The 27,427-nt window shown below is 35.4% G+C and overlaps 1 protein-coding gene across 1 annotated transcript in view; it reads right to left on the bottom strand.

The window, feature by feature from the left end:
- PTPRQ (protein tyrosine phosphatase receptor type Q) overlaps positions 1-27,427 on the bottom strand; it is a 268,878-nt gene that overhangs the window by 70,080 nt on the left and 171,371 nt on the right. Inside the window, exons 42-43 of the mRNA XM_059683707.1 lie at positions 17,036-17,359; positions 2,996-3,117 (exon numbers count right to left, since the gene is read on the bottom strand). Coding sequence (XP_059539690.1) covers positions 2,996-3,117; positions 17,036-17,359 — 446 coding nt within the window. The remainder of the gene's footprint in view (positions 1-2,995; positions 3,118-17,035; positions 17,360-27,427) is intronic.

The raw sequence follows: 27,427 nt of genomic DNA, 5'->3' as shown, positions 1-27,427 counted from the left end.
GCGTCTCCAGTGCCTCACTGCCCATCCAGTTGGCTTCACTTTGACCGCTCATTTATGTTATTGCCTGACTACATTCTGTGGCCACTTGAACTCTGATTTTATAGAGTTGAGGTGAATTCCTCAAGATTCCATAACAACTAAGTAGCTGACAGGATTTACAGTCAGTTGTTTCAATAGTCCAGAACTGTCTACACTGTCATAAGTTCACTGGGAATGATCTTATAAGGTACAATGAAACTATTCCAAGGCCATCCATGAAAACAATGGGTAACAAATATCAAGAAGTAAAAATATGACACAGCATGTATGTGACCTACTATCTCTTAAATAAATTTTAATAAAATCCAGAAAGAATGCTAGGCCTTTGAATACAGCTTATATAAAATTTATTATCTTTCTTTATTAAACCTACTTTATCTTTGTTACTATTAACCATTATTTGTTCACTTACCCAGGACCAATAGCTCAGACCTTTTTGACTAGCATTCCCCTTCAGCTAGTGCCAAGGTTGTCTGCTCATATTATATTTGATCACCTATTATTATTATGAAACATTTTTTTTATTTATGAAGTACGGTAGTTTTTATATATAGTATCAGTAGCCGGACTGGTTCATTTCTCTCCTTTTTCTCTCCCACCTCCAACCTTCCAAGTTGGTAAACCCTTATTCATCCCTCAAGTCTCAGAATAAATTTAACCTGCTCTATGATGTCTTGTCTTTACCCCATGTCTCCCATAACAGAAGCTTTAATTACTTAGTTAGGTTTATTTTTTAAAAACCTGCTGTTTATATTCTAGTGTCCCCCACTACAGTGTGAGCTACTTGAGAACAAAACCTTATTTTCCATCTTTGTTTTGGAAAATAGAGGCTGTTCAATAAATATATTTTTTAATTTTAAAAAAGTAAATATTACAATAAAAAATGACTACAAAATGCATTAATTTCCAGTACAGTCATCCAGGATGATATTGGTGCCCATAAATATATATTTTAAGATGGTCAATTTTGGCTTAATTTTAGTCTTATATAGGAAGACTTGTATGACCTTGTGGCTAGTATTTGGCAAAATTCAGGCAGTACGAGGAGTGCAAAATTCAATGAAGTGTGTTCTTCATGGGTCTAGGAACTAATGATTCTTGAATGTAGATAGTTATATATTCATGAAATGAACTGCAGATAAGCTCTATAAAGACAGTGACCACTTCTGACTTGTTCACTTCTACCTATCCAAACCCTAGAACAATGCTGGCATGTTGGATTTACTTAAGAATTTGTGTTGGATTAATGAAGGGAAGAAGGAACTAAATGACTAGAGTCCAAGAATCTCAGGGAAACTGTGATGTGCTAGAATCTGTTTGAATTCTTGCTATCCTTGATCCGAAGTGGTTTTGGTGAGTTCATATTTCAATTTCGCAAATTTTAATTGATATTTAATGGCTTTCCATTTATCCTATCATACCATTGTCTGCTGGTCTTAGCCTAGTCTCAGTTATGTGAGAAATTATTTATCATGTCTGTCTCAGTTCACCTTTATGCAGAATGAAGATAGTAATATTTACATCAAAATATTGTTAGATAAGGTGTGGTAATGCAAATGAGGAGATAATACTAAGCTCTGATGTTATGTATTTAGGATATATTTCTCCTAACGCCCTTCTCCCTTCTCATTTGGTATGATGAGTTCTTCTTCACTGTATTTTAACTAGTGTGTTACCAATTTAACCACCTGTTTACATACATCATGTATATCCTAAGGACCAATGTAATAATAACCATGTTATTATTCTTTGCATGTATTGAGTACTTACTATATGCCAGGCAATGTTTTAAGTTCTTTATGCATATTAACAGTTTAGTCTTCACACAATTTCTGTACCCTAAATATCATCTATTATTATTCTATTATTAATCTTTATTTTACAGATGTGAATACTGAAACACAGGTTAAGTTACCTAAGGTATACTTGAGCTAGAATTAAAATGTAAATAGTTCGGTTCCAAAACCTGTGTCCTTTTCCTCCCTTTTTTAATTAAACTTATTGGAGCAACAATCTATCCTATTTAATAAAGAGGGAATATGCTAATTGACCTGCACACCATCACAAAGATGGTGGCGCCCACAGCCAATAAGGAGGGAATATGCTAATTGACTTCCCCACCCTCAAATATGATGGCGCCCACAGCCACAAGATGGCAGCGCCCAGTCCCCCCAGCTCTGCCTGCCTCCAGAGTCCCCCAGTCTCCTCAGCCCCCCAGCCACCCAGGGATGCCCGAGGTTCAGGTAATCAGAGCCAACTGAGGCTTGCGCTGCCAGCAGTAGCAGCAGCAGAGGTGTGATGGGGCATCACCTTCCCCTGATCGCTGGGTCGCCTCCCGCCCCTGAGGGCTCCTGGACTGTGAGAGGGAGCAGGCCGGCCTCAGGGACCCCCCTGCTTCCAGTGCATGAATTTTCATGCACCGGGCCTCTAGTATATATATAAAAGCCTAAACGACCATTACAACCAGACAACTGGATGACCAGCCAGTAGCTATGATGCGCAGTGACAACCAGGGGGCAGATGCTCAATGCAAGAGCTTCCCCCTGGTGTTCTGTGCGCTCCCACAGCCAACCTCCTGCAGCCCCTCCTCCTCCCCCCGGCTGGCCAGCCCCAATTGGCCCCCATTAGGACTTGTGAGACAGCCCCGATTCGCAGGGAGGGACCCCACTTGTGCATGTACAGGGCCTCTAGTGGTTAATAAGATGATATATGTTTCAAGTATACAAATTTGATATATTATCTGTATATTGCAATTTGCTCCCACCACCTGAAGTCAAATCTTCTTTTGTCACCATATATTTGACCCCCTTAACCCTTTATGATTCTCCCATCCCCCTTCATTCTGCTGACCACCATACTGTTGTTGCTGTCTATGAGTTTTTGTTTTATTTGATTTTCTTGTTTGTTCATTTCCATGCTCTCCATTGCCTTTTGCAGAAGGCAAGACAAACCTTACCGATTCAACATCTATCAGATAGAACGTTGGTCCAGTAATGATAGCAGGTTCGCTCCAGCTGATGTTGATGCTAAAAGGTGATGTTGCTACTACATACACATTTTCAGGAGGACCCTCTGGAGCTGCAAAAATAGAAAAGCATTTACTCATCTACGTCTGAGTTAGTATTTGCTACAGTGCAATAATAGAGAAGTTCTGAAAAATGGATAGCCATAATGAATTAATTATGCATTAATTTATAATTCGCAGCATGCTAAAAGTGTTGTTGAATAAAAACATATAATTCTTTTCAAAATTACTATACATGAAGAACTTTCACATTAGAAATTAATGATCATAGATACATGGTTTTAAAACTGAAAATAATATTGAAAGGAAAGCTTTACTGTTGCTAAAATAAATCTTTATTTTTATTCTAAAATAGATAGCCTAACAATGTTGATTTAAGAAAACTTATAAAACATATATGATTACAGAAAAGTGAAACTGGCACAAAGTAATTAGATTCAAAACATATTGTAATATGAATGTAAATTGGGCTCATTTTATTGTTTTCACTGAGCGGGTAGCATAGTAAATAAGTTATATAACTGATCTTATTATTACAAATGTAAACATTTACTGGATTTATTATGATTACAAACAAATTATTTAATTTACTCTATTTTTATTATTGGTTTTTAATCAAGAATGCAAAACAAGAAATAATATTTTAAGGAATTGACTAATGAAAACCCTGTATAAGTTTTCTCTTTTTTATTTAATTTATTGAGTGACACTGGTTAATAAGATCATATAGGTTTCAAGTGTACATTTCTATGATACATGATCTGTTTATTGCATTGTGTGCCCACCACCCAAAGTCAAATCATCTTCCATCAGTCAGGAAATGCTAGGAACCATATGATTTCATATGTGGAATGTAGGTTTTCAATTTGTGAAATCACTAGATATTAGAAGGGTTTATAGAATGTTAAAAGTATTTCATCCCAGTTAATTGGCATAGACTCTGACCTAGGAACACAGTTGTACACATCTCTGTCCTCCTATGCTCCCTATTAGATTCTAGAGACATTAAATTTTGGGAAGTAAGTATTTTGCAGTATTTCTCACTTTTAAATCCACATAAGCAAATATTACTAGATAACATTATTCTATAGATCCTGAGAAGGTATACAGAAGAAGATCAACTATTACTTTCCTTAAATAATTATAAAAGGAGGAAGTTATGTGATCTTGGTCAAACAACAAAATTTCTGTATCTCAGTTTCCTCCTCATATACATACTTTATAGTGTTTTAAAAGAGAAAGAGAAATATGAAGACAAAACATGTAAAATTGGCCAGTATAGTGTCTGGCCCATCATTGTCATTTAATACAGTGTTTTATAATAAAGGGCAAAGTAAAGATAAGAAGTAATTAGAAATACAAATAATCTATGAGAGGGCAAAGGGCAAAGTGGTGAATACAGATGGAGCAGGACGTAAAGGTAAAGTTGCACAGAGGAAATGGAAATTGAATAGGCTTTGAAAGATGAGAAGGATTTTGATAATCAGAAGAGTAGGTTTAGAGGCACTTTTATGGGAAGAGGATCATAAGCAAAGCCACAGTGACATAAACAACAGGGTTCACAGACAGACAGAATTGTATTACTGTACAATTGCTTTCTTTGGTAATATTATGTTTATTATTTTATACATTAAAAAATATTCCTCTAGGAAAGGGATCCAAGCACTTCATCAGATGGCCAAAGGAATCCATGGTACGGAAAAGATTCAGAATGTCTAAATTCAAGGAATAGAGAAGTCACAGAGAGATCAGTGTTCCTTGAGGAATAAAGTTGGGAACAAGCTTTAAATAGTAGTTTGGGAACTAAGTTAAGGAGCAGTTGCTTATTATGTTAGGGAATTTGAAGTTCATTCTTAAAACAATGGGAAGCCACTGTGAGGTTTTGAGAAAACTCGAGCAACTCTGAAAAAGGTAATTGCTCTGAAGCATTGAGTCTAGGTAGACTACTTCCCCAAAACCAGGTGAGATATGATGAGACTCTAATCTAGAACAGTGACAGTAAGTATTGATAGGTAGATATGAATTCCAGAGTTACTTAGAACATTTAAAAAGAACTTATAAGCTTATTAGATATGCACACAAACTGAGATAGAGGAAGTCATAAAAGGTAACTCATGTATTAATACTAGGAGAATGCTGATAGAGTTCACAACAACAGTGCATTAAGAAATAGATACTGGTTTTTCTTAGGGATAAGACTACAGAAGGAGATTATAAATTTGGATTTGTACTCATTGAATCTGAGAAAGTCATGAAGATTGAGTTGCCTACCTGGCAATTAGAAAGATGAGACTGAAACTAGGGAGATAGGATGGAAAAGGTTTTTGTGTTTGTTTGTTTTTTAATTTCAGATAATCCCTTACAAATTGGGGCAGTATAAATATGAGAAGTATATTTAGCTCAAGTGACTCTACCAGATAGGTATTTAAGATGTTAATAGTAGTGACAATCTTTAAACTATGAATGAATTATTGGTACTTAGAACATATTTTTGAGAGAGATAATATATGAGGAATTCAGTGGCAAAATCAACCCATAAAATTACTTTTAGTGATAGCATCCAAATAGTTTAATGATGTTATTATAGAGCAGTGATTTTCAACTAGTGTGCTGCAAGAATTTTTAAAACATACACTACATAACTATTTAGTTAGGAGCACTGACCTATTTTACTTTAGATTGTATAAAAAAAGAAATTACAACAGCCAACAAGACAACAGCTGTCCAGTGTGAATAAATCAAAATTATATTTTTATTATATTGGCAAAAAAATATATTTTTGGTGTGCCACAGAATTTTAGTAATTAGTTTATGTGTGCCATGAGATTTAAAAAAAAAAAAGGTTGACCACCACTGCTATAGAGGAATCTAGCAATTATGTATAACAAACTTTCTGTGGGAAAATGCCTTTGGGGTGCCAAACATATCCTATCCACCTCCCTACTCAGCTCGCTCTCCTAGTCCTTGTCGGGGCCTTTTGTAGCCTTCTGACCTTTGGGCAATACTCAGAACACTGACTCAGAGAACCAGTCCAAATGGCCAGTGAAGCACCCAGGGGAGGGGCTGAAGAAAGGATGTCCCAGGATTCAGAGATTTGATGAGCCGAGAGATGCTAATAATGATGACAGAATTGGATCTGGTGACTATAATAGAAGAGATCATGGAATCTGCATATCTTGACATGTTCAGTCTTATTACTTCTAGCTTTATGAAAATTGATTCAAATGTTAGCATAATTTGTTCAGGTTACTATGCATAGCAAATGAGCATAATGAGAGCTCTCCCACCACCAGCATAATTAATTGCTTTTGGGTGTCCTCACAGAATAATGCACTCCATTTGCAAGAGTGGCAACCCTTTTCCTTTTCAAAATGTATATTCCATAGAAATATGCTCACCTTCTCCTTAACAAACAGCAGCTCTGAATCTCTTTATTCAAAATGTTAAATGAGTTGGATGGGCTTCAGGATCAAGTATAACATTACTGAGAATTATTACATTGGTCTCCTCATGGGGAAACCTAATTTGAAAATATAAAATTTTTGGTGGATTTCAATGGTCTATCTTCTGCATTTGACTCTGTAAAAGAGAATGAGCTACAACCAAAGTATCAGTTTATTAGGCCCCTTGATTATTAATGTTTTAGCAAAACCTGCCTCCTAGCTCTATAAGAACCATGGTGAGAGAAGCAATTTTCTGACAGACCACACATTTCAAGTGGTATTAGACAGGAAAATATTTTTTGCTTCCCTTCTCTTTATTTATTCCCAAATGTTCTGTTGGCTCTTAGATGGAATTTATGTATTCATCCAACCAACAGGTATTTATTGAGCACCATCTATATTCCCAGCACTAAAAAAACACAAAGCCAGCCCATGGAAGTGATCAAAGTCGGTGTGGACCTATCATATAGAGCTTCTAATATTTAATGGCTCTTCTTCACTCCACAAGTGTTTAGTGAACATATACTATATGCTAGTCACTTTTGAGGTGCTGAGATAGAGATGAGAAGCAAAGAGATGGGAAGCATGAGACCTCTATGTTAGTGGAAGGAGACAAATAACATCTAAGTATAGTATAAAAATTTGAATCAATATATAAGTAAAAATATACCATGTTAAGAAGTGATATGTACTATGGCAAACAATGAAGCAGGGTACTGGGAATGGGGTGGTAATGGAAGTTACTACATTAAATATGGTGGTCAGGGCATGCCTCTCCATGCAGATGACATTTAAACAAAGACTTGAAGGAGGTAAGGGAGCAACAGTGTCACAGGAAGGAAAGTGGATCATGCAAAGGCTCTGAGACAGGAATATGCCTGGTATGTTCTATGAATAACAAGGTCTCCGGTGAGTCTGGAGTTATGTAAGTCAAACAAGAGCTGGAAACAAAATGGGGCCCAAGTCATGTAGGGCCTTTGATGCCACTGCTTAGGTCTTTGAAAGAACCAGAAGGGCCTCTGTAAATTTTGGTAACTAACTCATATCAGAAAGATGGGTCAAAATAAATTAGATCAAAAGAGGGCAGACTATGTCTAGAATCTATCTGATTCATGTACCTCGATAGAGTATACCAGTTCAATGGCTGTCAGGACTACACTTTTAAACCTAACTCATTTTAACAGGCAAACAAGGTTGTACAATATTATTGCCCAGACATCACAAACAGTTTACTGAGAATTTTCTGTGGCTAAGAAAGTTGACAAGACTTTTCTGTGACTATGTTGATGGTAGCTTGTGGTTGGAAATATTTCCAGGGAAATAAGTCCATATCTTCTCTGCTCCATTATCTGGATCTTTTGGGTTTCAACTAAGGAGAGATCCAAAACCATTTTCCAAGGAAAACTTTGACTAGTTTTGCAAATATGTCTATAGACCAGCTCAGAAAGCAGTATGATGCCTTATTCAACTTCTAATCTTTCATAGTAAAATGTCAAGCCTGTAATCATTCCTTAAATACTAGCAATCAAAGCCCTCATCAAGGAGTGTCTGCTACCCATGCAAAGCAGAGAGAAAACTAACATTCAAAATAATTCATGGCCCATAGTAACCGCTAATAGTACTAAATATTGTAAAGTCTATACAGTAATCAATCATTATGAAAAGGCAAAGTATTTAGCTCCTTGCTGAGATGTACTTTAATGCCAATTCTTGAACTTGTTCCCAGTTTCTTTCTTTCTTTCTTTTTAAGAAACAATCACATTAAACATTTGCATTTTCAGTAAATTCAATGAAATTGCCTATTTTGTTACAGAAGTGTTCCCTTTGTTGAATCCTTTGTGAAAACTTTCTATTCAAATCTAGTATACAATTTGTATACTTGAAGGATTAGAATATGATGGAATAAGAACTCTTAAATAACTGATATATGAATATGTTATTTGCATATAATACATATTTCATCGGTATATTGCAATGAAAATTATCATTTGATTAATTCATAGATAATTTGAGAGAAATATTTAGAACACCATATGCTCAAGTCTATTATACAGTAGTATCTAATTATTTTTAAATTATTTAAATATTACAGTGTACTTATAAGTACATAAAATTTCAAGTTTCTTTTAGGTAATTTTCTCTTGGAATTTATCAACATTCCAAAATATATAATAACATAATTCCAGTATCATCTCTTTTATCACAGTGTATAGTAAATTAGTACTAGATTCAAATAATGGGAATACAAAATTACAGATATGAATATCAACAATCCAAATAAAAGAAGCTGATGGCAGTAAAGGTATGAGAGTTAAAATATGCCAGTTTAAAAGCTTCATAACATATAAGCATCCTTGGGAGACTTTGTTTGTCTCCCCATAAACTGTCACATTCTGATTTAGGATTGTTTGTGAAATGAATCTAGTCAGTAATGGGCCAAGATATCACTATACCCTTTCTCTTATAAATCACAGCAATTTACTCAGTAAGAATGATCTATCCTTATTCTCTCATTCCCCATAATCCAATCACTTCCTCTCATAAGCACTTTCACCCTGGTTTTCACAATAATGCATTTTCTGTAACTAACAACCATCATTTCCTGATTATCATGCTTCTATCCTTGCACAGGAATGTGGGTCTTATGTGGGTCAGGGTCATCTCTCCCATCCATCTGTGTCCTCATGCTAAGTGTGTTAGCTGAAAGGTGAGTCTGGATAGACCATCATTTTGCCTAGTCCATATAAAAGTCTGAATGCCCCCAAGTCTGTGCCACTTTGATTAAGGACCATCAAATTTTGGTGTGTCTAATACTACACTTTCAGAATAAGCACATTCAAAGACTTATTAGTAACTTTACCTTCTGCAGATCCCTGTAAATTTAATTTAATGATGAAAAATGTTGTTGAAAATACTCTATGGTTTTTAGTGCACCATGCTAGAATGACTTTCCTACAAGAATAAATACAAATAAATAAGTGATTTGACAGCCACTTGAACGACAGAAAATCTTGAGCTCTGTGAACAAATGATTTAAATCATCTGCACATTTATTCAAGTTCAGTTTAAAGCTTACTTAAAGGGCTACCCTTCGGGGTATTTCAGTCTCAGAATTTGGTACACTGGACCACCAGATTACTAACTATGGTCACCACTACATGGACGCAATTGTTGCTCAACTATACACACATTAGTGACCTCTAAAACTTTGAGTTGGCTTTGATTCACCTGGAAGAATTTGCTTTGAGTTGTAGAAGTCTCTCAGGACTAAAGACTAAAGACGTGCCGGGTAGTTTGGATGTATTTCTTGTGTCTTATATAATTCAGGGCATCAAGGGCCCTGAAGAAGTGCAGCGAGTAGGTTGACCATCTGTGTGCAGGCCAAGAGCATCTTAGGACATACCGCACTGATTAAACACTGTTTTAGCCGACTGACCTTCCCTGGTGTTGGATGTTTCCCTAGAGCCCAGCGATTTCACTGCCCTGTATAGGAGACTGCTGTTGTTGTATCAAATATCTCCTCCGGCTTTACAAGACTTTAATTTAGTTTTATAGTTACATTTCCCAACTGCAAAACGGTATCACAAAGAGCAAATACCACAAGCCTAAGAATCTGACAATTGTCTATTTGATAAGTCCTGAGGATGATTTGTGAACATCCCAGCATTACACCTCATTGTGTGACTTTTTTCTTTGATGCTTAATTAGTAGTTTTCCAACTCATTTCAGACTGGCTTAAGGCGAAAAAAACACCACCACCAAATAAAAAACAACAACAACAAAACCCCGCCACTTCCAATGCTAGCTATGCCAGGTAAGACTGAACATTTTCCAATGTTAGTACCATTATGATTAGAATCAGATAACATCATTTTTAGAATTGCATCAAGTTTACAAAACAACTTTCTACAACAGTGGTTATCAAAAGTGACCTCCAGTCCAGCAGCAACACCTAGGAAGTTATTAGAAAAGCAAATTCTGAGGCCATACCCCAGACTTACTGAGTCAGAAGCCCTGGGGAGGTTCCAGCACTGTGTTTTAACAAGCGCCCCGGATGATTCTAATGCCTTTGGTGTAAGAACCATTGCCCTACAATATCCACATACCATTTGGAAAAGTAGTGGCATTGCTCTTCAGATCAAATGACCGGTGATTACAACTCTTATAAAAAGGCTGGAAAGGGGGGTTAAATGACTGCTCTCAGGGCTAGGGAAGTAGTGGTGGAGGGCTTGGCAGCTGGTGATAAACATGGGGACATGCATACAGCCAACAGACACGCCACAGATTTGTCTCCTCCCACCTTCCATTTATTTTAATTCTGGATAAACTAAAAGAGTTTTCTCCCTCTCATCACTCCCTCCCATTCACAAAGTTCCTAGAGTGATAACAGATTAACATGCTTCATAAGAACATAGGAAAACATTATTAGCTACACCTGGAAGCTCTGAGTAGGAACAACCTGAAATAATTCAGATAAGGCTATCACATATGGAGTGTTAGGGCCAGAGTAAATGTTGCTATTTTGTCCACCCATTCATTGTATGCAGGTGCAATAAATTAAGGGCAAAATAAAAAAGAGAAAAGAAACCAAAAGTGTAGATTAAGGTCATGTGTGTTAGGGAAAATCCCATCCAATTTGTTTAGGAATGGGAAGTTTGGGTTACTTACTAGAACTTGTATAATATCTCCAGGTCTTTCTTAGTCCCACTTGCCAAAGCTAATAATATCACATAGTGATAATCCTTAAAATTTCTTTTACTGATTAGTTTTTAGTGCTTTTGCTGAAAAAGATATTCCATTTGCTTATACAAATTTGATTTCAAAATATTTTATTGATATTCTAGAAAACTTGCTTAACAGCCTGACAAAAAAGCTTTATTGACATTAAATATAGAGTTGAATGTTTTATTAGTTTAATTTTTATGCTTACTTTTATTTCCTTTGCATTATGATTTCACTTGAATATCGCCTCTTTGTAATCCTACTTAGCACCCCTCCACCTCTTATTACTTTCATACCACCATCAGGCTTTGCCCAAGTTCTAGTCACATTCTAAGATCTCAGGCTCTTCCCTAGAAATGCATGAGGCTCATGAATGAATCAAAGTGTGTAAAGTTCTTAGAATAAATAGTACCAGCATCTAGCAAGCACTTAATAAGCATAGCTATTGCTATTGTTTTTAACCATCCAGCCAAGGGCTCTCAATTCAGTTATTGGGCCCAATCAGAAAGTATCCTAAACCACCAGACATAGTAATCCTATGGTCTTTACAGAATTGGGAGTTTTGCAGAGTCAAATCAGAATTCTCCCCACTTCCTTAGTAAATGTAGGAGACAAAAAAGCTGAATTTCTGTAGACCCAAGGCTGGTACTGAGGCAGACCTGAACTGAGGTCAATGACCAAAAGCACAAAGATTTAAGCCTACTTCACACTTCTCTCCAAACTAAGAGAAAGAAGATTCTCAGAGACTAAAAATAAATTCAACAGGAGATTTGAAGTTTGAGATGAGAAAGTGAGAGAATTCCTTTTTTAAAAATGATAAAATGCAACTAGCTCTAAAGGGAGAAAGTTTTTTTCTTTTTTGTTGGGTTAACCAGGTTTTCTATAATATTAATTTTAAAATATAATATAGTGATATAATTTCATTTGATTTTTAGTGATTTTACTGAAAAAACACATTCTATGTGCTTATGTAATAGCCTTTCAAAATGTTTTTTTATTTAAATTCTGAAAAACTCATTTAATAACCTGGCAATAGCTCTTTTGAATTAAATGTATAGTTGAATGATTTATTAAAACTTTAATTTTATGTGCTTAGTATTATGTTCTATAAATTATGATTTTATCCAAATAGCTTCTCTTTGTAATCATACTTAGCAGCCCAAATTTAGACATTGTTCTTCTTTGTTTTCTTCATAGATGATCAGCCTATATGATGCAGCTTGCTATACAAATTCATTAAGAGTTTATTATCTCAGTTAATCATTTAAATAATACATTGAATATTGCAGCCCATTTAAAGGAGGCATTTATTATTTTCACATATTGCTTAAAATCTTTCTCTATTTACTACATGCTTATTTCATTACTATATGCAGTAATTCATACTTATGTTAATGAAAAGGGAAAATAAAAAATAAATATATATTATATACTCATTTTGTGAAATAAAGGAAGCTGAAGATGTCAAGTACAGAAATTTTTATTTTTTGCAATAACCATGCAAGTATTTGAAAGATAAGTTAAAGGGAAAAATTATGAAAATTTAGTGTTGAACAATTTTGCAAATGGAGAATTTTGACATTTAAATACTTTCACATTAAAGTCAAATGCCCTCTTCAAATACAACTGCCATATTAATTTAGTCTTTAATATTGAGTAGGTCTAGATGGCAGAAACATATATAAGACATGATCACGTGGTCACTTCTGCCTTTAAGGAGCTCAGAGTTCCACAGAAGAGGGAGAGAGAAATAAACAATTATGACAATGACATGATCAGTATTTTAGGAGCAAGTTTTGGGAAATGGAATGGAGAGAGGAATTTATAGAAAAGGCTGCTCTCCCAAAGAAGGACAGTAAGAAAAAAAATCAAAGATTCTAAAGCACAAAGAAGAACAAACAAGGCATATATAGGGAATATAAGCAAAGTCATAAAGGAAGGCATTGTGTAGCATACTAAAAAGTATGATTATTACACAAGAAAGTATAAAACTATCAAAGCTTTTAAGCAGAGGAATAACATGTCATATAGGTATATTCAAAAACTGAGTTCAGACAGGGATAGATAAAATGGGAACAGAAAGACCATTTAGAAATCTTTTGCAATAATATAGGATATGCATTTTAAAGGTCTGGATTTAGAGACCCTTAACAGAAAAAAAATAAATTTGAGAAGTATTCAGTAAGTAAATTCAATAGGACTCAGATATGGACTTGGTGGTGAGGATTGCTAGAGCTAGAAAGAATTCAAAGTTATTCCTAGATTGCTCACTTCAACAGTTAGATGAATAATGTACATGCACTGAGACAGGAAAAGGTTTAAGGTGGGGGAGGGGCAATGGTAATACGGGGTCTGAGAAGTCTGTGGAAACCTAAGTAGTTGTACTAGTAACTTTAATGTACAAGTGTAGAAGAGAGAGATATTGTCTTTTTTAAAAGTTGACTTTAGAAAAAGAGAGAGAGAGAGGAGAGAGAAACATCAATTTGTCATTCCACTTATTTATGTATTCATTGGTTGACTCTTGTAGGTACCCTAACTGGGGCAGATCCAACCCTCAACCTTGGCACATCACGATGATGCTCTAACTAACTGGGCTACCAGTCAGGACATGTCTTGAATTACACACTTGGGAGTCTCAGAAAATTAACCAAGAAGACTTTCCACAGCATCTAACTAATTTCCTCATGTGTAGAATAAATTATATTCATTTCCTCTAGTAGCAGCAGGATAAAGTCTATTATAAAAATAACTGAATCAAATAGGCTTCTCTATGTCTTAGACTATGTCTTCTTATTTATTTATGGCTAACCATCATATAATTGATTCTTTATAGAAAGGATAATATCTACTTCTGTTATGACAGCATTCATCACATTAATTGAATAACTCATTAACGATTGCTTATTTTAAAAAATGCTATGCCATACTTTGCCCTCTATTTGGTTTTTCTTCTTTTTAGATCATAAAGTTGCATTCCTTGGAAACTTCTTTGATGAGGCATGTTTTGTTGAATTTTTTTAACCTAACAGATGTTTGGGTAGTTAAAATTCCTCATGAGTACGGTATCCTGTGGTTTTCACAACCTAAGTGCTACCCCAGGAATTTTCCTTTCTTGCTGTCTTCCAGTCCTGGTGGTCCATAGGAGATGCACATTATGAAGAGTCTCAATTCATTCCATTCTAATTTCACACCCATACTCTTTTAAAGTTATACATTTCCTCAACATTTTAAGTACCTATTGTGCACCACAGAGATACTTAGCAGCTTTCCAGTCTATATTCCTCCCTCTACTCAACTCAAATTGCTTTTGAGTATAGGGGTAATAAAAAAATAATAGATTAGTAAAATGATCTCCAAGATTTTAAAGTTGCAAGTTAAATATTTCTGCCATTTGTAATTTCCATGCTTGTTTGTATCTATATGCACTCAGCATGAAGTAGAGAGTTATGGCTATTACACAGATGACTTAAGGAGAATAGCAATTTGGCTTCAATAATCTAGATCAGAGTATGTGGGAGAAAGAAATGTTAGCTTGTGTTGGCTGAATACTGTTTTCTTTGTTCACTCTAGTGTACAGTGGTAGATTCAGATTCAGCAAGTAACCCAATTTAATCCTCAGCTTGCAATCCAATTCTGCTCCCTGGATCTTTAATTTGAATTTCTTCTTTACTAGCTCAGAGAGAGTAAATACAACATATTTTCTAATTTTACAAGCCATTTCAGAACATTTTAATATAATATTTATCAACCTCATTATGATATCCTTTATTTGAGTTATTCAAAGTGAATAATTTGATTTCAAACTAGCCACCAATTGTTCTTTCCTTATCCAGAAGTTCCAGGTTTTGACAACATGTTCTATTTTGCTAAGAGCTTGGACACAATTTGGTGCTATTAGAATAAAATGCGCATATCTGAAATAGTAATTTTATACCAACTTGTATTGTTGTTTTGTCTTTTCTATTATTCAGATAAGTTGATCACTTTCATAATTTTATCTTCTCATCCTATATAATAAAAGGCTAATATGCAAATCGACTGAATGGTGGAAAAACCGGTCACTACAACGTGCACTGACGAGGGGGCAGACACTCAAAGCAGAACTTGATTTACAATTTATTTGTTTTGTATGGAAGCCATCATAATTATATGTAGATAGTGTTCTTAATAAGTAATAGAAACATTTACTTAATTATGGTTAATATCTAAACAAGTAGGGTAACAAGTTAGTTTTTTTTTAATATTAAACTAAAGTTGCAACATCAATCTTTACCTACCCTTAGTGACTTCTCTGGAAAAACATTTAAAGAGTGTTTACTTGAATGCAGAAGTCCTGAGATATGTGTAGATGGCAGAACAATTTTGAGAGATTATTTTGTGCTTCTTCTCTGTATTTTTCCCTTTTCCCCATCTCAAGCTGTGAATCAGACCCTGAGTACTTCTTTGTGTCAGAACTTTGTTCAAGTGAAAAGCATACACTAAAAAGCGTTTGGAAGACAGATCTGTCTAGGAGGGAGGGAAGGAGGGAAGAAAAGATGGAGAGAGAGAGAGAGACTACAGTTACTAAAAAGGATGTAAAGTCTGGTTTCATATCCTCCAGATATGAAGGGAAAATGTAGACATAGAAAAAGCATTCTTGATATCAATTGCTATAGCCTAACGATAGACCACAAGAGAAAGCAGTAATGCTTTGTCTATATATATAAAAGCCCAGTGACTGAACAGGGGAATGACCAAAACAACTGGTCGACCTGAAGCTATGATGCACACTGACCACCAGGGGGCAGATGCTCAACGCAGGAGCTGCCTCCTGGTGGTCAGTGTGCTTCCACAGTGGGTCAATCTCCGAAGGCCATGCCCCCCACCAGTGCACGAATCCGTGCACTGGGCCTCTAGTTGTAATATAAGACTCTATGACATAACTCTGAAAGTCTGAGAAAACCCTAATGACAGAAATAAATTTCCCATTGGTATTCAATTAAGTTAAAAGTAAATGTGTTATTACATGAGTTAGTTTGTGTACTAACTCAGTAATTTTTATGTTCAGTGATTTTTACACAATTTAATTAAGTAGAAATCAACACATAGATATAAACTACAACAGAAATCAGTGTGTGTGATATATAATGATATATAACATATGCATAGATACATATATATGTATATAATATATACTCTTATTCCTGTATATATTGGTTGTTCCCAAAACTGAATCTATACCTTAACAGTTGATAACTCACTTAATTGTCACTCCTTTTCAGGTTTAACTGATTTGAAATAATAGGTGAAGCCTGATTAAGCTTTGATATAAGAAAATTTGTCCTAAAGTGCCACTAGATTTTTTCATGGGGTTACATAAAACATAAAGTTTATGGTGCAAAACCAGCAACAGTTGACAAATTGAGGGCACAGAAATACCGAATGAAATTATTATTGATGTTTGTGATGCCATTGCTTTGTATTGTCAGCAGTGCCTGGACAATGGTCATCAGTTTGAAAATGAACTGTATGTTAATAAACACTGACTTTATAATCATTCAAAGTGTGTATACATTTTGGGGGGGCATATATATATTGCATGAAAACCATCACAATTCTATGTAGACAATGTTCAGAAGATAATAATAGAAATTTATTTACTTAACATTAATGAAGTCACAGCAAGTGAGGCAGTTAGTTTTAAAATATAAAATTTAAGTTATAAGAGCAATCTTTACCTATACTTTGAGTACTTCCCATGGAAAATCAATTAAAGAACTTTTTCTTGAATGCAAAAACATATGTACATATATAGGACAAAACTTACGGCCAGGCAGGGTTTGTGCAGATATCCAACTTGAAGCATTGCCATAGCCAGCATTGGTGCTGGCAGCCACTTGAAATCTGTACCATCTAAATTTCTTTAAGCCATATACTGTCTCTTCAGTTAGGTCAGCTTCATAGAGGTATTGAATTTTTTGATATTCGATACATTCTTCAGATTCCCATTCTCTGCAATTTTGAGCCCGAAGTTGAGTGGTAATCTTATAATTTTGGAAGTAACCGAAGATCGTGTCAGGTCTGATCCATGTCAATGTTGCACTAGTTGACTGAACATCAGAAAAAGCAATATTTGTGGGAACACTGGGAACTAAAAATTAAAGAGAAAAATACAAAGTCATTGGAATTACCAAACATTTTGTAAACAGAAGTAAAAGATGGGATTTAAAAATACTACTTATAATGTAGCTAGTGGCATTGTCTTATTATAATTACCCTTAGATTAATATTACGCTGGTGCTTCAGAGACTACAGGTTCAAAGAGGTAGAAGACAAAACAATTGTGTGCTGGGAGCCGGTCCATGCTTGCTGTTTCAAGGGACCTGGCATATATGGCATACTGTTCTTAATATGTTTGCTCACCTTCTTGGCACTATGTGTTTTAACCAAGGTCTCTGAGAAAGGTTGTTTCCCCAGGTAGGGATTTTCCCCTGAAGTTAGGGAGGGAATAAAACCTCTTAACTAAGTGCCAGGCGGGTAATTAATCACTTTAACTACGAACAACCATGCTTAAGCTACATAATCTTTACTCCCTGGAATGGAGATAAGAAACGCCCTAACCTTTGGAATAGAGATTGATAGGATTGGAATCAACTAGTATAAATACAGATGTAAGAAGACACAACCAAGAGAGACAGAACCTAGGCACAGAACCTACAAAGAACGTTCTCTAGAGACAGAAGAACTTCGCTGGAGAGAACATGGCAAAAGATCCTGGACAGAAACTGGCCTCAGAACCTAGAGACAGAACCTAGCGAGAGAACATGGCAAAAGACCCTGGACTGAACCTGACTACAGAAATTGGCAAGAGAACCTGACTAGAACCTGGTGACTGAACCTGACTGGAGAACCTGGACTGAACCTGACTGAACCTAGTGAGGGAACATGGCTACAGAACCTGGCTGGAGAACCTGGAGAACCTAGCAAGAGAACATGGACACAGAACCTGGCTGGAGATCCTAACCAGAACTTCGCTGGAGATCCAGACCAGAACTTGGCTGGAGATTCTGGCTAGAGATCCTGGCTAGGCAGCTGATCAACTGAACGCTGTCTCCATGTCCTTCCTTCTTCACCGACTCCGTCCACACCTTTGGGGACCCCTGGACCTGCTGGGGTTGGACCCCAGGAATTGTGATTATTTTTATTCCTAGTTTTGCTCCCCAATTCATTTACAATATAAACTTTTGCTCCATATACAAGCACTGGTACAAAGAAACTTGCATGCTCATATAGTCCTATGTCCTTCCTAGGTATGGTCTGAGTGTTTAATGTTCAGTTCCTAAGAAAGACATTCTATATTTAAATGTCTAGACCAGCGGTTCTCAACCTGTGGGTCGTGATCCCTTTGAGGGTTGAACGACCCTTTCACAGGGGTCGCCTAAGACCATCGGAAAACACATATATAACTACATATTGTTTTTGTGATTAATCACTATGCTTTAATTATGTTCAATTTGAACAATGAAAATGCATCCTGCATATCAGATATTTACATTACGATTCATAACAGTAGCAAAATTACAGTTATGAAGTAGCAACGAAAATAATTTTATGGTTGGGGGTCACCACAACATGAGGAACTGTATTAAAGGGTCGCGGCCCTGGGAAGGTTGAGAACCACTGGTCTAGACAGAGACAAGGGCATCTTATATATAGTAAATGTTGATTATAAAATAATTTAAAATAAAAAAGATTATTAAATAGATTAATATTTAGTTGATTTTTATTTTATCTTACACATATTTAGAATTAACAAAACCCTTTCTAGATAATCATCCAGCACACTGATATTAATACTCAGACGAAGACATCTGTATATCACCTATAATACATGCTCCTACTTGAACTCATTTATTAGATTTCATATTCACTATTGGTTTCCTATATGCAAACCATGGGCTAGGCTCGGAGCCTATGTAGGGATTAAAGATACATAAGGTTTACGTCTTTTTTTAAAAAGAAATAGCCATTTATTGGATAAGAAATATAAGCATGTTATGGTTAGAAATATGAAATAACAATATACTAAGTGGTTTGGGTACTTCCTTCAACCATGCCTATATGCAAGGGCTTTTGCTCAGAAGGCTGAGATAGAATGAATGATAACAATGACTTGTATGGAAATGGCATAATTCATAAAAACTATATGCAAACTTGAAAATAAGATAATTAATAAATAGAAAACTCACTCATTCCTAAACATATCATATGAATTCAACATTTAATAAGTACAAATGAGTACCCAATTTGTTCCAAGTAATATTGTAGGTGTAGGGAATACAGTGAAGAAAACAAACAAAAGTCCCTACTCTTGTGTAATTTACATTAAAGAGGTTTATCTATATATATCAAAAGCTAATATGCAAAGTGTCCCCTTGGGAGTTGGACCAGGAGACCAGGAGTTCAATCGCTTGCTATGATGTGCGCTGACCACCAGAGGGCGGTGCAGAATGAAAGAAGGCCCTGGCCAACAGCTGACAGCTGGCAGCTGGGGAAGGAAGGCCCAAATAGCCCTGATCCCTGGTCAGGCCTAGGGACCCTACCTGTGCACAATTTCATGCACTGGGCCTCTAGCATACAAACAAAGTATAAACAAGTATTAGATATAGTACTTTGGATGATGATTTGTGTTGTAGAGGAAAATAAGGAAGCAAAAAAGGAGACAGAATTACAGGGATATTGAAATTTTAATTGAGTAGTTACAGAAGGCCTCACTGATTAGAAAACATGATGCTTCAGATAAAGGTGGGGAAAGTAAAAGTGAAAATTTGGGGGAAGATCATCCCAGCAGAATAAAATGCATTATTAAGGACCCTAAGTTGGGACCATGTTTGGTATATTTGAAAAATAACATAGAGGCTAGTGTGTCTACTAGGAGTTAAGGTCTAAGAAAAAACACTGAAAGCCAGGTTATGTACTGGTACAATGTTGTAAGTTATTATTACTTTAATCTGAATAGAGAAGTGATAGGCTCTAACATATGTTTTCATGGAATCACTCAAGCTACTGTGTTGTGAATAGACTAAGGGATACAAGGGTGAAAAGAGAGAGAATAATTAGGAGGCTATTGTAAAGTCAACATAGGAGATCATGATGGCCTAGACAAGTAATGTAGTGGCAAAAATGACAGGAAGTATTGAAAGTCTAAATCTAATTTAAAGGAGCACTAATAAGATTTGCTGATGTATGACATGTGGTATGTAAGAGAAAGAGAGGAGTAGAGGGAAATGCTAAGGTCTTTGGACTGAGCAAAAGAAAGATGAAATAGATATTAACCAAGAGGGGGATGATTGTGGAAGGAGTAAGCTTTGCGAAGAAAGATTGAGAATTAATTTTTAGTATGTTTACTTTGAAAGGCCTATTAGATATCCAGAAGGAGATGTGAAATAGTATATAGTTGCATGAGTCTGGAGTTCTGAAGAGAGGTCTAGACTTGAGTTGAAATTTTAGATTTCCTCTTAAATTTTTACTCAATTATCTAGACAGATTGCTGTATATTTGCCTAAATCTGGAAGAGAAGAGAAAGTCTAACGCAATGGAAAACAAGTAGGAGATTACTTATAGCTATTGGATTAAATTGACCAAATTTAATTACTCTGTTTTCAAATATTAAATATTTATCACCAAATATTACTGCATTTAAGCAAACATTAATCTTTAAAGGATCACTGCAAACAGAACACTGATGTACTACTTATAATACCCTCCCTCTTCTATCTTTACTTATGTGGGAAAACTATTAGAGAAAAATTATTTTTTAAGAAAAAAATTATCTTTATAGAATAAATTTTGAATTGGCTAAAAAGTAGAATTCCCCTAATTCAGTCAAATTCCTCAACCACTATGTTTGAACTCAACTACTTGAAGAAAAGACATATTTTCAAGATATTTTAACACAAAGCAGAGAACCATGACTGGCCTGGGGATTCTGAATAAGTCTTAAGAGAAAAGATAGCATGTTATATGGGATTTCATTGATTGTAAAGATAGAGATTCTAGGGAGTAATGTGATCTAAGCTAACTGCGACCATAGTTTATAATCCATATTGGCAATTACAAATAGAAAGACTGCACAATGACTTGGGGACATACTGTTTCTGTGGGACTTGCAAATAGCTTGGCAGGCAATGGGAAACCATCAAGTTGTCAGAGTAAGCTGTTAAGAAGTCCATTTTATCAAGTCCAGTTTGGCAACTGCACAAAAGGAAAAGGAACAAATTCATAGACCATTTGATTTGTTCAGGAAAGAAGAAACAATATGGTAGCAACATGTAGAAAGTAAAGTTTTAGGTCTATTTTGGGGTGGTTGAATCCATAGAACAGGCAAATGAATTAGAAGATCAGAGAATCAGAATTTGAAAGAAGTTTAGAGATGATCTTGGTCAACTTATCTTTTTATGTCTCACCCTTATGTAGGCAGATGTGCCCTAAGATAATTGGCCACTATACACATAGCTTCTTCCAGTGTTTCTACCAAACACTGATATAGGTGCTGATGTGATGAAATCTTGCTGTTGTAATTAAGAATTCAAATACGTTTACTTTAAAATAGGGAGAGATTATCAAATGGGCCTGATTTTATAACATGAGTCCTATAAAAGCACAGAGTTTTCTTTGGCTAGTTATGAAAGAGAAAGTAAGATATATTAAGCAAAAGATATATTAAATGCACAAAAATTTCTCCACTGCTGGCTTTGTAGAAGGAGAGGACCACTTAATAAAGAGTTGAGGCCATCTCTAGTCACTGAGAGCAGCCTTTGGCTAAGAGCCAGCCAGGAAATAGTTATCTCAGTCTGACAACTTTAAGGAACTGAATTCTGCCACAACCACATGAGCTTAAAAGAGGGCCTGAACTCTACCTGAGAGTACAGCTGACTGACAACTTGGTTTCAGCTGTGAGACCCTGAGTAGAGAATGCTGGCACAGCATGCCCAGATGCCTGACTTAACGGAACTATGTGTGAATAAATCCATGTCGTTTTAAATTACCAATTTTGTGATAATTTGTGACATACAAAAGAAAACCAATTCAACTTCCCTCCACAAAATGACCAGTCTCTACTTATCTAGCCTTTGCTTAAATATAGAGAGCCAGGGAAAACTCAAAATCTTGAAGGGCTTTATTTTAAAATTTATTTCCAGATAGTTCTATTAATTTGTTCACCCTTCATTATTTTGAACTGATATCTATTTTCCTATAATCCTAGATCTACCCTGAAAACCCACCTCAAATAGGCCTAATCCTACTTTCATCTCCTCTTCACTCCATTTATACCAAAGATCTAAATAGGTTTTGTTTCCACATTAATTTCTTTAAAAAATATTGAGCAACTATATACACACACACACACACACACACACACACACACAAATGCCCATCTACCTATTAGATTTTGTCCCTGAAGGTCTATATCAGTGGTTCTCAACCTTCTGGCCCTTTAAATACAGTTCCTCATGTTGTGACCCAACCATAAAATTATTTTCATTGCTACTTCATAACTGTAATGTTGCTACTGTTATGAATCGTAATGTAAATATCTGATATGCAGGATGGTCTTAGGCGACCACTATGAAAGGGTCATCCGACCGCCAAAGGTGTCGCGACCCACAGGTTGAGAACCTCTAGTCTGGATTAATGCTTGGAACAAAGAAGGCATTTAATAAATATTTTTACATGTATGAACAAATGAATAAGAGGTTATAACAGGTACTTGATTTAGACAGATGGTCAGAAAAGAATTTTCTGATGAATTATTATTTGACCAGAGACCTGATAGATCGGATGTAGCTTCCCAGGTGAAAAACAGCAGGGTGTGTTAAGACTGAGGAAGAAGAGAGTGTGGCACTTTGTAAACATTTTATAAAGGCTGTTGGTCCACAAGGATATGGGTAGGAAGATAGAAAGTTGGAGAACTAGGCCAAAAATCAGAAAATGTTGAGCCTTCTAGACTAGATTCAAGAGTTTTAGTTTTATCCTAAGTGCAGTGGGATAATTGAGAAGTTTTAGATGGACTCTTCATTTGCATTAAAACCATAGACTCTGCTCTTTCCCCATGAGAGCCAGGGAGTATGGTCTAGACACCACCAAGCACCCATTCTATGTTTCAATTTCCAGTGCCTAGCATTTACTAGGCAAATAACAGTGGTAAGGAAGAGGGGTGCATTAGCTATCCAATAAATGAAAGAAGTAAGAGGGCTACCCTTTCCCCATTTCAACAGGAGGGAGGACTATATGCCCATGGTTCTATGAGGAGCTTACCCTTAAATGTTCAGGTTTTTTTTTAAAAAAGGACTTTATACTTTCTTGCACAGTAAAAATATTATCAGCAGGTTAATATTGATCCACAGACTAGCATTTTCAAAAAAAGTGTTATAAAGAAGTCAAGGTCTAAATAGAATAAGTATTTTAACTTGACAAAGAAACAAGGTCTATGCAAGAAGTGTTTTTTAATATGGCTACGAAAGAGTCACAACAACTGCAGTTACCTTCCATGTGACCGGTACAGCGATGGGCCTTGACCAGAGCCCCAGTGCCTGACACATTGACACTCAGTAAGTGTTGACTGTGTGATTAAAGTATGCTTCACTGAAATAGCCCTTTGGTTTCACGTAGTAAGAAATTTTGTCCACATTTTCCAATCAAATGTACTTAAAAGAATGATAAGAAATGAAACCTAATCTGAGGCCAAATATATAGTATAACTCACACACAATTCTTTGTAACAAGGCTACCTTAGAGGCACTCATAAATGACCAGCAGTAACCCTCATTTATATCCAGTATCTTCTCTTTTGATGAACTGTGTATTGAACTAGACTATTTCAAAGTGACTGCCCTATTGAATTACAGATACAAAAAGGATTACACTCATTTTAGCATGGAGAATCAGATTTCCATTCTTTAAGAATGACTAAAAACCTCAAACTTTTTCTATCCACAGATGGTACTAATTTGAACACATCATGCCATGTTTCCTGGAGTAATCACGCAGCTTGCTTAGATTTTCTAAACATGACTGAACTGTGATGAAGCGATCAACATTCACTGCCAAGGTATTCCGTAAATTATATTTTTATTCATAAATTATTCTTATCGATGAAATTCTTTCATCATGATTGAAATAAAAGTCTGTAGATATATATAAGTACAATTTGTTACAGGTTTAAATGCATGTCAGTTTTAGTGACTACTTAATAGATTCAACTTAGAGTATGAAAATGTGTGTAAAAAGTAATTATTCTCTAAACTTCTAAATATCAACTATTAGAAGTTGTCAACCTTTAGATAGAATTTTGATGGTAGCTTTATTGACTTCTTGCTGAACTGGTTAAGTATAATAGCATGGAAGACCAAGTTTCCTTAATTCTTTATTTATGACTTTATATTTTTATCTTCCAAAACAGATGTACTTTCTTTTAAGTAAAACAGGTGTCTGGACATTTATATTTATAAAACTTATAAAAGTATCAATATAATCTTTTCTAGCTTATTAAGAATATTTTTGTCTCTAATAATTTTAAATAATTTACAACTCTTTTAGAAACACAAGGAACAAGTACATAATTTGAGCATACACAAATAAAAGCACAGTTTACTAACACTAACATAGTATGGATAAATGTAAAAATACAAATTTCTACAAGGTTGAGTGCAAAGAAAATTTCAGCATACTACATATAAATTTTGCATTAACTTAAATTTTATTATCAGCATATATTCGACATTCATATTGAGTGGTCTGGGCAAGTTGTCTTAGTGTATCAGATCCTTTTTATACATATGTGAAAAGTAATTTAGCTATTAGAAACCAGTACAAGTAGGTGATGCCAAGAGGAAAGGCTCAATCAAAGGAGAAAATATAGTAGCTATAATTTGAAAGAACAATTGAGGATTAGTAGAGGTGTGAGAGAAAAGATGTTTACATAGATTGAATATGACAAGAGATATATAAGGGGAAACAAAATGCTTGTCATAGACTGGAGAAAAGAAAGTCTAAGGAAGTAAAAGCAAGGCGGGGCCATCAAGTATGGTATTATTGGAAGGCACTGAAAGTTTGAGAAATTCGTTTAGATGACTATTTAATTGGTAAAGTACAAACTTAAAGGAAAGACTGAGCCACCATATAGCTATTTATAAGAAAAAAAGAGGAAATAGGAGTACAACAAATGGAATGAACCTAAGAATTTAGTCAATAGGTAAAATAGATATGCCATATACATTCTAGAAGTAAGTTATGGTTTAGCTCTGAGTGTTCCAGCAAATAATATTTAAGAACCAACATTATAGATTTCTGTGGCAATAAAGAAATTAAATAGTCAAGAAATATGCAACATTCTCTGGTACTGAGATCAAATATATATTTCTCCTCCCCAAATCACATAAATAGGGTATCTTGTAATTTACTGAACAATGTCTTCAACAACATCCTTATGGTAAATAATGTTTAACTTAGTTCTTTCTTATAACATCTCTTAGTGTGGGTTGGCATAATAATTATCAGATAATTTTTGTTAAACTATTTCTTCAGAAGTTCTAGTTAATTCAGGTACACTTCTCTCAGGTACTCTGGCTTAGTCCAGAGATAGATTTTGGAGTAGCTGGAATAGTATTTACCAAAATATGCTACATAAACATGATTTTAGGTGATACGACAAAGCTGAGAATATGGATTGGCACACTTATTAGTATGACAAATTAAACCATATTAGCATATTCAATTTGCATTAAAGGCAATTGAGAAAGTGTCTATTATAAGGACTGAGGTTTCATAGAAAAGAAGTTAACAGGCCTGTCCCAATATATGTATACACAGACAATTAGGGACCCAAAATTCTATGAACAAAAGCTATAATAATATTGGTTTTTCAAAAGAATTTTTTATTGATTTTTAGAGAAAGAGGATGGCAGGGGAGAGAGAAACATCAATGTGATAGCAAAACATTGATCAACTGCTTCCTGCATGCCGCTTACCTGGGATTGAGCCCACAATCTGGGCATGCGCCCTGACTGGGACCCGAACTGGCAACTCTTTGGTGCACAGGATGATGCCCCACCAAGCTACATTGACCAAGGCAATAATATTAATTTTAAACTAAGTATTAGTGAACTCAGAACTTATTAATACAGTATCTCAGTAAAATTTCTGGTGGGAAAATCGTTTATTGAGAATACTACAAAGAAAATGGGTTATACATATCCTATTTGGAGGTAAAATGAGTTGATGAGTTGATTTGTTTTACAGAGTAATTAGGTTGACAACGGTATATAGCAAATTATCTCATGAGACTATAAAAAATGACAACTTTGATTTAAAATAGTTCATATGAAGCCGTTCTTAGGGGAGCAATTATATAGTCGAGTTAATTTTCTATTAAGACCATTGCATTAACATCTGGAGACTAAATTGAGCCATTAATATTGATGATGAAAAGAGAAAGACATACTGGTTTGTAGGGTTTCACTGGAGGATAGAAATGAGTAAGTAAAATGTACTTCATATCTTGTTAGCATGGATAAATAGAGATGTCTTAGGAGGAGAAGCTTAAGTTAACATAAGAGGTCAGGAAAAAAATAATTTAAGATAAATATGTATAGCCGAAACCGGTTTGGCTCAGTGGATAGAGCGTCGGCCTGCGGACTGAAAGGTCCCAGGTTCGATTCCGGTCAAGGGCATGTATCTGGGTTGCGGGCACGTCCCCAGTGGGGGATGTGCAGGAGGCAGCTGGTCGATGTTTCTCTCTCATCGATGTTTCTAACTCTCTATCTCTCTCCCTTCCTCTCTGTGGAAATCAATAAAATATATTAAAAAAAAAAGATAAATATGTATATATAAGCTTTAAAATCATGAGACTGAAAGAACATTTAAAAGGAGGATTTATAGTATCAGAACATCAGATGATGAACTCAGTAGTTAATATTGAAGTAAAATAGGAAAAGAAGATAATAAAAAATGCAAGTATGCCAATAATATCTGGTACACGTTGATATTTAAGAAATATTTGTTTTGTCAAAACCGGTTTGGCTCAGTGGATAGAGCGTCAGCCTGTGGACTGAAAGGTCCCAGGTTCGATTCCGGTCGGGGGCATGTACCTGGGTTGCGGGCACATCCCCAGTAGGAGATGTGCAGGAGGCAGCTGATCGACGTTTCTCTCTCATCGATG

This window comes from Myotis daubentonii, chromosome 2, assembly GCF_963259705.1.
Source record: "Myotis daubentonii chromosome 2, mMyoDau2.1, whole genome shotgun sequence".
NCBI classification, from domain to species: Eukaryota; Metazoa; Chordata; class Mammalia; order Chiroptera; family Vespertilionidae; genus Myotis; species Myotis daubentonii.
This window is presented reverse-complemented; position numbering and strand designations above follow the sequence as displayed.